The 12094-nt window shown below is 34.1% G+C and overlaps 1 protein-coding gene across 2 annotated transcripts; it reads right to left on the bottom strand.

Annotated features, from left to right (window-relative positions):
- Positions 1–1597: 1597 nt before the first annotated feature.
- Positions 1598–7065, bottom strand: LOC141844341 (replication factor C subunit 4). 2 transcript variants are annotated; one of them, XM_074732381.1, is made up of 7 exons: positions 6826–7065; positions 6615–6721; positions 6433–6534; positions 6161–6356; positions 2494–2622; positions 2217–2411; positions 1598–2136 (listed from the first exon to the last, which is right to left on the bottom strand). In XM_074732381.1, the coding sequence occupies exons 1-7, from the start codon at positions 7003–7005 to the stop codon at positions 2026–2028; spliced, it is 1020 nt and encodes a 339-aa protein (XP_074588482.1). In that variant the 5' UTR covers positions 7006–7065; the 3' UTR covers positions 1598–2025. The 2 variants fall into 2 exon arrangements, with proteins under 2 accessions (XP_074588482.1, XP_074588481.1); XM_074732380.1 differs by having other exon boundaries at positions 1598–2096.
- Positions 7066–12094: the final 5029 nt, after the last annotated feature.

Genomic DNA, 12094 nt, shown 5'->3' with positions numbered 1-12094 from the left:
GAGAGTATTTGTGATGAATGAGAAGGTCGGGACGAAAAACAACCATTATTAAATGATGAAATGCATTTTATGCAAAATAACTCATCCTAATTCGCCCACCCATTTGGGCTATATCTAGCAGACAGGCTATGGCCGGTTCGAGACGTCCTCGGCACTAGCCCATAGGCCACATCACCCCTGTCTCCGACATAAACCCACAAGATGTGTCAAGCCAGGCAAAGCCCAACCTTAACAGGCCAGGTCAGAAATCACACCGCTTTCTATATTTATTTAATAAACGGACCGTCCATCTCAAAATTAATCAATATAAATTAAATAAAAATAAAAATTCAATAAACCAATCAAATTTAATAATTTTAATTTGATTATTTTAAAATTTTAAATTTTTTAAAAAATAATTAATTTAATTAATTCAATTACAATTTCGATTTTAAAATTTTTTATTCAATTAAACTGAATAAATCAAATTAATTAAAATAAAAAATTAATAAATCTTAAATATTTAAACTTATAAATCTCTAATTAATTATTTAATTTCTCATAATATTGAAAATATTTAATTATTTTAATTAATTTAATTTTCGTTAAAATAATCAATATTTTATCGATTCAATTTATTAAATTTTTATTTAAAAATTCAATCAATTTAATTAATTCAAAAAAAATTTAATTCGATTGAATTTCAATTAATTCAATTTGATTCTATTTGATTTTAACTAAATACTGAGCCTTATAAATATCTAATATATATTAAAAAATATTGCATTGACACCAAACAATTTGCCAAAGCTAGATCTATATAATCCTATTGAATTTTAAGCAAGCTACATCACTCAATAAAAGTATCTACATGTCATAAATTATTATTATTATTATTTCTTAATAATTAAATGTTCAAGTTTCACCGACTAATTAGAGATAGAGATAGACAACCTTTTCCCTTAGTTTGCCTATTCAATAAATCTGAAACCGACCTCTAAGATAAATTATTAATAATTATATTAACAAGAGCTTGCTATAATCCCTTTTACCTGTTACATCTCCAAATCTAATCCATTCAATTTACATAGACTAATTTCTGGAATATATATTAGTATTGTTCTTCTTCTGTTCTACTAAAGCATTCAATTCAATATTTTCATCTATATCATACTATTTACATGTGCATTTTGTTACCATCATCTACCCAAGATTCTAATTCCTAATGTATGGTAGATCCTCCTATAAACTAAGTCTAAGATGGCAAATGAATTACACAATACACAAAAGTTTTTCGAATCTCTTATTTGAATCACTTATTTCATATATTTGATTTTAATTCTACAGAACTTAAAAGCCATTTACTTCTAATGTTTTTCATTCACTATTCATTATTTCAAGTTTAACATATTTGTATATATTTTTTATCAACTAATACTATTAATTATAAATAATATAATCTAAAGAAACTTATCTTGAATTCACACTATTAAGATTGTTGTTCCCATACAAACAAGAAAAAAAATTAATGATGTAAAAGAGGATCTTGCACAGAGACAGAGTAAAGATTCATTTCAGGTATAAGAGGGCACCTTAAATTTTTTGGGAAGCTGTAATGGGAAGAAAAATCACACAATTTGATATCTGGTAGTCATACAATTGTGTGATTCTTGAAGATATCTGATAGACAAATCAGAACTTCCGATTCACTAATCGTGTTACGAAAGGCGACGAGAGAGTCACTAATCGTTAGAAGCCAATGTTCAAACATCGACTTACAGATATGATGACTGGTCAAGTAGGTCTTAAAAGGATGAAATCCAACATTAACAGATTCCTACAAGCTAACTAAATGACAGAGGGAACATAAGAAACAAATTAACAGAGCCTAAATGTAGCCACTATGATAATATAACCAAAAGTTGGAACTAATTTCATATGCATACCGGCGTATTAGTTTGCATAACTTCCATCTATCTCATCATCGAACTAGCTCCTTCGTGGATATAGATTTTCAGTTCAAAGACAGACGACGAGAATCCACATTTATGGAGCTTTTGCAGTTTCCCTAGCCAGCGCAAACTTTGCCAGAAGACCTGAGAGCTGAAGGTATGAACCTACTCCATCACAGATTCTCATATGAGCAAATCCTGTCTCCTGAACTCAGCGGAAATAAGAGAATAGTTAAGCAGAGAGTTTGAGAACAATAGAAAATCAGTGTCGGCTTGACGAACTACCTTGAGAAATTCCAGCTTTAAATATTCAGCCATATCATAATTCTTGACAACACGGAAGAGGGTGGTTATGATGTCAGTGGGAGAGTAACCCAGATCATAGAGTTGTTTCAAGCCAGAACATGCATCATCGAAATTCCCTTCAAGCACATTGCGAACCATATTCTTTACATGCAATGGATGGGGCTGATCACAAACCTGCAGACCAAGTATACCAATAAATTGCATTGTTCACATCAATGTTGTTCTCGAGACTGATGGATATTGAGGCTTTCTGTACCTTGAACACATTCTCTTGATTAACAAAACGGAACCCACTGAAAGTGGCTTGTAAATTGTTCAAAGCTTGCCGCATATCACCATCAGCAGTAAATATAATGGCTTCAAGGCCTTCGGGTACGTAAGGAACCTATTAGATTTGACAGAGAATCAATAAATCTAACACATGGAAGCTATGTGCAAGTCCTCTTTTGAACACAAGGGAGCTTCATTCTGAAGAGGAAAGCCTATTATATCTGTTGTTTCCTTTTGTGATTATCACACAGTTTTTCATATTTGATCAAATTTGACTAATTTAAGCTTAAATGTGCAAAAATGTGCACGTAAGATCATTTTAAAACATATCATGCTCATAATGATATGATAAGGCTTGGTATGGACTCAAAAGTAAGCAAAACCATGCAGAGTTATTGTTTGAGGTGTGAGGATATCAAGCCTGAAGACCTACCAATGATTTGAAGGCCATGTTGTATTGCTTTATTATACTCTATAATGGGTAGAGCATCTATTGATGTATGTAGAGAGTGTGGTTATGTAGAACTATTTTATACTTCAAAGCCTGTAACTTAGCGATGTCATTCATATTGTTAAGAATCATATGGTATTCTCCAAGCAAAGCTTAACTTCATAAAAAGCATGAACACATGAACATTGATATTTTTATGCCAATTATGCTAGATGTGGAAAAGCAAGACACAGAATGTTGCAGCATGTTTAGTGCTAAGAATACAAGGCAATGACATCTACATCTTTTGAGAATGAGTGGACAACGTTTTTTCTTTAGGATCTTGACCTTAATAGTACTTAACCTAAGAATAGGTATATGATAATTAAGTATCAATATATAATCTATATTGCAAATATCCAGTGTTTCATGAACACACCAACCACATTGAGGTGGATTGTCACTCATCCATTGTGATACGATTATGACTAAGATTCAAGGTTGTGCATTAGTGTTGGTGGAAACTTAATTCAGAGAAAAATCAAAATATTAGTGTCAATAATGACATTGTGGATAAACGTGAAACAGATAGTAAAGTAGAGTAGTAGAGATCACATATTCCCTGAGTGCACAGATATTTCTGCCATCAAATAGGCATATGATGTACCTAAACCAGAATTTCTTCCAAATAAATCTCTCACTTCACTTTAACTCTTCTCTAATATCCTCCATAGTCATTACTACTATTGTAAAGATTATCAAATTTACACTTTCCTAAACTCTAGTTCATATGATGTTGAAACCACTTCCTCCAATTCTAGTAATGCTTCCATGGTAGCCATGATTCTCAATATAAATATCAACCCAAAAATTTAGGAATCTGGCCATATCATTTCAACTGAATTGTGGTTGAATCATAGTCAATAAAAAAATGAAAAATAAATAAATAAACTTTTTAATATGTGAGGTAACAAAATGTGTTATAAATAATAATAATAATAATAATAATAATAATAATAATAATAATGCATCTTATATTTTTTTAAATATGATTATATTAGTATGTATATTAGTATAATAAAAATAATCATTATATTAATATGCATATTAATTAATATGTATCATATAATACTTGTATGATTCACATTGGAGACTATGATATATATCAGTATTTGCTTTTATTTCTGTTCCTTTTATAAACCATTGTTGGTAAGATTAAGATTGATAGTAACAATGATAATATACAATTTTAACTAATTTGATATTATTATCACATTAAGGATTTTATATATTATATCAATATTTTTATTTAATTATTAACAATGATAATGTACATTTCAATTAATCTGATGTTACTATTAGATTAACTATTTTATATATTTTTGTTATTATGTTATCCTTTATTGATCTTTTATTTCAAAGACAATCTCCTCCTCCTCCTCCTTAGATGTCACAGATCATCGGTTTAAGTGATAAGCAAAGCATGGTTAGATGGTTATGCAATGGAGTTTAAGGATGCTAGTTAATCTATACGCTATTATGCTTTGGTGTTCTATTCATAACATTATACTAAATTACATTTCATTACACCCTTTTTTCAAACTAGTATTCTTTACGACCAGAAAACCCAGCCAACAACCAAAAACTAAACTTTTTATTTTGGATACAAAACACCTCCGTGATTATTACTCCTTTCCATTATTGATTAGCCTTTGAAATTAGTTCTCAATAAAAAATGTTTTCAGTTAACCAAATTCCTTTTTTAGCTTCCAGCGACAAACTGAGGGAAGAAGAAAAGCAGATTTATTAAAGGGTGCACCTAAGTTTTGGATTTTCCTAAATCTGTACCCTTCTCTTATAAAATAGCTTGGCATAGTTGTTTTATTTTTTGAGGTTGAAACTTAATTATCTTGGAGAATCAACGATACCATTAGAGCCGTGAGAGTGGCATTTACAGATTATAATTCTTTTGAGTTAAAATGGGTTTTTGAAGGAAGTCAATGTTTTTTCATAAACACTTAGGTGTTTTTCAGTTAAAAAAAACTGAAATATTCTAATTGAGACTCACAGGGAAGCTCTAGTATGATTTTTTAGCTAAAATTGATTAAGGTGTAATGCAAAAGCATCTTCATGGCCTTGCACTTGTTAAAAATAATGCGACCATATTTCTACCCAAAAATATAGTTAATTTTATGTTCTTGATAAGTGCAAGGTAATCAAGGTATTTTTGATGAACCTACACTCTTCAAAAATACAAATTACAACCATCCTTGGCCTCCAAGGAATCTAAATCTGCTTTCATTTCCCACCATAAAATAATATATTTTTGCTCCTTGATAGCCTTGCACTTTAATAGCCTGAGCATTTGGCAAAAGCACCTTGGCAATCTCTTTTAACTAATTTTAACTCAAAAAAACTTTATTTTTGTAAAATGATAATTCTATTTGTTCAAAATGATTAAATTTTAAACCTCAGAAATTAGAAGACGGGATTTAATCCCGCAAGGCAAGCTATTTTGGCAATGTGAAAAGAGGAGGCATGTGATTTGGACAAAAGCAAATTAGGGTGTGTGATTTTGTAAATCTCAAAACCTGGGTGCATCCTTTGGAAATTTGCCAAAAATCTAGATGAAAGGTAGGAGATTAAGCAATTGAAAGAACCAAGGCAAATTTCCATACACCAAACTATTTGTACATGGGATAAGTTGAATAAAAAAATTTAAGACTATGCAACTCGACAAGTTGAGGGAAAGTGAAAAAAAGAACAAAAGACCTCAAATAGAACAGTCACACTATTGTGACAAATCTAGATATCCCAGTTAGCTCAGATTCACATTTAATATGGAATGAAATGCTGATTTCTTCAAGAAACACCATCGAATTTAGCACAAAACTAATTGGTACATTACTAACAATCCTACAAAAAACAGTATACAAACATTATAGTGAAACCAATAACCATGGGAGTATCTGTGAAAAATTAAAACAAGATTTTAGCACTAGTTATTTTAAAAGAACTACATAAGATGGAACAAATTTTGCATCAGTTATGTGTGAAAATTTGAAACAAGGTTTCGGCACTAGTTATTTTTACGGAGATACATAATATGAAGCAAAATTTGCAAAAGTTAAATAGGAGCATATAGGCATAATGTGACATTGCTAATAGAAAATTACCAATATGAAGGCATTTGTTAAACTAAATACAACATAAGAGACTTTACCTTTTCTGCCTCCACAACCACCATAAGACGGCCAAGAATCTCTTGATCTGACAATCTTGTGAAGCGAACAAGAGCGCATCTGCTCTGGATTGGCTCAATTATCTTAGACGAAGTGTTGCAGGCGAGAGCAAACCTAGTGGTATTTGAATAAATCTCCATCGTCCTTCTCAGTGCTTGTTGAGCCCCAGAAGTCATACTGCACGTATATTCCAACATCAGGCCATATTTTCAATTCGATATTACATTAAAATACAGAAAAGACTTCAAATTACCTATCAGCCTCATCCAAAATCACAATCTTGTGGCGACCTGGTGTCAGTGTCACTTTCTTCTGAGCAAACATCTTGATCTTGTTCCTGACAACATCGATGCCCCTGCAGATGCCGTAGCAATAAGATGAATGCTCACAAAAGAAGACCAACAAGCCCGAGCCGACAAAATGTCGAGAGGGCACCTGTCATCGGACGCGTTCAGCTCGAGGACGGCCTCGCGGTAATTAGGCCCCAGCAACTCGTGCGCAAGAGCAAGGATGCTCGTGGTCTTCCCGGTACCGGGAGGCCCCTGAAATCGGCGGAGTCGATGAGGTTAACCACGGCTTACAAACCCCGCGAGATCTGGCGGGGCTTTCGCGTAGGGTTTGGGAACTGGTAGAAAAAGGGGCTTACCGAGAGGATGAGATTGGGCATGTTACCGTCGCGTGCGATGACCTCCAGGCGCGAGATGGCGTCGTTGTTGCCCACAATGTCAGAGACCTTCGCAGGACGGTACTTCTCGACCCAAGGGACGTCGTAGGGGATGGAGGAGGAGGAGGAGGACGGAGGAGGAGGGGAAGTGGAGGAAGCCATGGAGTCTCGTTCGAGCCTCCGGCTGCTCTTTCTCTCTCTATTTCACGGGCGGGAGAGCAAAACCCTTGAGCAGAGAGAGAAAGTGATAAATCACGAACCCTATTTTTGTTTTAGGTAAAATTTTATTATTTTCAAATTACTAGAGTCTCATTTATCCGATAAACGAATTAGAAAAAAATTAAAATTAATAATAAAAATAATAAAATTTGAATTTTAAATAGGATAAAAATTTTAGCATTGATTTTTGAATGTACATGTGTTATGTTCTAAATTTATTTAACAGATAGATGAACCAAAAAAATTGTCTAAATTAATCGGATGAAATATTTACGTCTAAATTTTCAAATATTATATATATATATATATATAGGAATTTTCTATGCTGTGCTCCTTACCTCGCACTCCTCGTTCGCGACAACTCGACCCCTCGTCGCTGTCGCCGCTGCCGCTTCACCGTCCGGCTACCACCGGCCGCCGCGTCACACCTGATGAACACGCAACTCGTCGGCGCACATCTCCGCACCGGATTCCGACCGGATAGTGGTCGGAATCCGGCGAATTCGGCCGTGATTTGGTCGGAAATAGCCTGCCAGTGCCGAGCAGTCGATTCTGACCAAATCACGTCGAAATCTGGTCAAATTCCGATCAGAGACCCGCCGAGGAAGGACCGCCGGCCGCCAGCGGTCCTTCCTCGGTCGGTCTCCGACCGGAATTTGGCCAGATTCCGGCGTGATTTGGTCGGAATCGGCCGCTCGGCACTGGCAGCCAATTCCGGCCAAATCGCGACTGATTTTCGGCCAAATTTCGACCGGAGACCAACCGAGGAAGAACCGCCGGTCGGCGGTGGTCCTTCCTCGGCCGGTCTCCGATCGGAATTTGGCCGGAATCGGCTGCCAGTGCCAAGCGCCCGATTCCGACCAAATCGCGCCGGAATCCGATCAAATTCCGGTCGAAATTCGGCGCCGGGCTGTGCGCCAGCAAGCTGCACGTCCATCGAGCATGATGCGGCGGCCGACGGTGGTCGGACGGCAATGCTGCAGCGGCAGGAGCAAGGCTGGATCGGATGGGAGCGCACAGAAACGTACGAGAATGGACCGCAGGATACCAAAATTCTATATATATTATTATTATTATTAGAAATTTCTCTTAATCATAGAGGGTCGGTGGGGGTATAATGATTTTTAAATGGACTCCTCGTTCATGAGATAGAGAAGGTCATCAAAATTTTATAATCCCTTATCGAAACTATTCTAATACCTCTAACTAAGATCGTGGGGATTATTGAAATACTTTGTATCAACGAATCAGTTATCTATATTGATCAAATCCAAAAGCTTAGTCATGAGGCCGCAATATTTCTTCGTATGCCAAGATGGCTCACATTTGAATCTTTCTCAATTTTTAACTATTCGGTCAATTATAGCCTACCCTTTTAAGTATCAGGTATGACAACATAAATCTAGTTAGTCTCATTTATATTCTTAACATGCCCTTTTAATTATTAATATACCGTTTCAAGTAATAGATGTATCCTTTTGATATCATCGATTGTTGAGTTATTTCTTCGGATATCAACACACATCTTCAAATAAGAGTTTTTAACGTAGAATTGAAGGTTAAACAATAAACTTTCATTAAATGTAAAATTGATTGACAATTGAGATGCAATGATATTCAAAATAGGAACATTTTAAATTTTAAACTCTGGTGAATTTTAAAGTATGGAAGTTTACTTCAGCAAAAAGTAGAATTCGTTACCCCAATAGCTCCACAACTATTTATGAGGAAGTAAATCAAGAAGTTGTAGTTGGTTACTATGAGAGAGGGCATTATCTCGGTTTCATCGAGATTCGATCCTTATCTACTTCAATAAGTCTATCCTGTACTTACCAATTACTCAATCATGCTCCGGGAGCAAAGTTTGAAAGCTCACGCTTAATGTTGAATGTGCTAAAGAAGAGGGGATTTATTTATAGAGTTGAAGGTTAATTAACCAAAGGATGAAGAACCATTGATTAGTTTAATTAATTTTCTTTTACTTCCCAACTAGATTAGTACATTAATTAATCAATGCAGGAAGCATCAATATGGCTTATTTCATTAATTGATTAATTAATTTTGGCCCTGTCATTACTTCATCAATTAATTAATCTTTTAATTAAAGAGCAAGTTTTCCATTTCTATAATTTCAATTCATATTATATTATTATTTTGCTTGTATTTTTTTATGTGCTTCTTATATTTGATGTAACCTCTAGAAGGTATTAAATGTGAGCTGAAAATATAATGGTACGATTAAGAGTGATTTATTGATAGATCATAAGCGGTGGAATAAAAATCAGAAATTCTAAACTATATAAAATTTTAAATGATATTTGTGGTTACTTTTTTTTTAATGCCAAGATTTGATGAGGTAATCTGAATGGTCAAACGAGTCAATTCATAGATGGATCAATCTACCAAAAACATATCATATGATCAAGTGGGACGGATCAGCTTACCAATTTGATGGGTTAAAAATATTAGATCCGATGAAATTCATATATATCTCCGGATATGATATTGTACACTTTGGACCCACACTTTCATGGTTTTATTTATGAGTTTTACCCAAAAGATCTCGTACTAATGAGATATCTTCCCCAAGATCTTTTTCATATATATTTTCAATGTGGGACTTTGATTGTATTTCAATAATCTACCCTCCAAAACAAAGGACCACTAGGAGCCCCCTTTAACGGTCCCAACGGACTCTTTATTGGTACGGGTCTCAACGGATCCACCCCCTTAACAGTCCTAATGAAGCCCTTAATAGGAGCTCTCATCACATGGACCCGCTCTGATACCACCGTTAGATCTAATAAAATCTATATATATCTCCACAATGGTACGATATTGCCCACTTTAGGTCCACGCTCTCATGATTTTATTGTTGGACTTTACCCAAAAGGTCTCTTACCAATGAGATATCTTCCATGTTATAACCACAGGAACTTTTTCATGTATTTTTAATATGGAACTTTGATTGTATTCCAATAAGAAAATCTCCCATCTAATCCAACTCAGTGTGAGTTGCGGGTTAAACGGATCAACCTACCGATCTCAAAAAAATAAAAAAATAAAAAAAATAAAAAAAATAAAAAAAATATTAAAAAATTTAAGTTTGGATTACAGTTTAAACGGATTAAGTTAAAATTTTAAAATTTAGATTATGGTTTAAATGGGCAAATTAAGTCCATTAATCCATTGACCTTTCTACTTTAATTTTAAATTTTAAAAAAAAGTTTTCTTAACCCATGAATCAATCAAGTCTGTCACAGGCCGACCCACGCGAGTCACATACGTTGACGGGTCAGCCCACCGAAATCTATTTTAAAATACATTGATAAAATTTTAATTAAACTCGTCTAAATTATTTGATAGGTTGGATCCTTTGTATACCCTTCAAGCGACAGATGTACCAATATTCTTAATATCGCCGACTAATTTAATTTTATGATGGTCGAGTTATCTATTCTGATATCGACACATTTGAGTTTATCCTTTTGAATAAAAGTTTTAAATGATATTTTATGACTTTCAAGTACAATGATCATTCAAAACAACAGAAACATAATTTCAAATTTTAAATCATCAGAGAATATAATTCCAAAGGGCATTAATTGATTTAATTAATCAATTAATTTTCTTAATTATAATTCTTGATTGAATTTTCTTTTCCTTAATTTCCAACCACCACCAATCACGTAATTAATTGAGCTATTATTCTTCATTGCTACCCATACATTAATTAATGCATGAAGATTAATCATTAATTAATTGATCAATTAATTTAGCCGTGCCATTAATTCATCAATTGATCAATTAATTAATCTTTTAATAATTAAATTTTATTTGCAATCAAATTTTAAAAATTAATTCTAATTTCTTAATCAAAATTTCACCCCTTATTATTCTTATATTCGCATCCATCCAGTTGAAGTGCTTTATCCCAAGTGGTAAGCATGGAGACATGTGTTATTTAAAGTTTCGAGTTCGAATTCTCTTAACAATATGTATTTATTGACTGAGGTGCTGTGCGATTCAAGTCTTAGCAATATGTATTTGTTGGCTGAGGTGCTGTTTTGGCAGTATGTTTTTATCAACATAGTGGTACCGTGCCTCTAAAAAATCCTTTAGGGGGTTTTCTGATATCTCTAAAAAATCCTTTTGGAGGTTTTCTGATATAGGATCATTTCGGCGGTGGGACCGATCACTATAAAAAGTTTACCCACTACAATTTTTGTTGAAGTACTTTATCCCAAATAGTAAGCATGAGATATATATTGCTTGAGGTTTCGAGTTCGAATCTTCTTAGCAACATGTATTTGTTGAAAAAAGTCTTAACAACGTGTATTTGTTGGCTGAGGGTTGTTTCGGCAGTATGCTTTTATCAACATAGTGGTCGTTCTCCAAAAAATCCCTTAGGGGGTTTTTGGATATGAGGTCGCGGTGGGGCCGATCACTATAAAAAATTTATCCACTATAATTTTCCTCCAAATGGGGAGCGCAATCAAAGGAGCGTGCACTTTCCAATTTACCTTAGTAGCCGGTGGGAAACTTCCGTGGGGCCGAACTGATCACCCCCAGATATAGTCAATGTAGCTAACTAGGATTTATCATTTTTTATATTCGCATCCACAAATTCAACTCTTGCTTGGGCTATAATATTTTCATCCGATCATATCAGACCAAACCCTTTATTAATTTTTCATTCACTCGAGAAATTAATTAATTCACTATGATCTACCCTATTCGATTTTTTATTTATAACAATCAAAATTTCAAATCATGTTCACCAACCCTACAAGAAACCACAATGAACCTTTTAGAAAGAAAGAAAAAACACAAGTAGTTGAATTGTGCTCACCAAATAAACCACCTTGAATATATTTCGAACACGAAAGTAATAGTGATTATAGGGAAGGATCCCATGAATTCATTAATTGATTAGACGAAGTAGTTGGAGGAGTAGAAACCCATTCGATAATGACACATTTCTTGCAACTCTATATAAACGAGCACAATCCCCTTCTCCTTCTTCGAACCT

The sequence above is a fragment of the Curcuma longa genome, chromosome 13 (genome assembly GCF_044706935.1).
Source record: "Curcuma longa cultivar G26 ecotype Majalengka, Jawa Barat chromosome 13, ITB_CL_G26_1.1, whole genome shotgun sequence".
Taxonomy (NCBI): domain Eukaryota; kingdom Viridiplantae; phylum Streptophyta; class Magnoliopsida; order Zingiberales; family Zingiberaceae; genus Curcuma; species Curcuma longa.
This window is presented reverse-complemented; position numbering and strand designations above follow the sequence as displayed.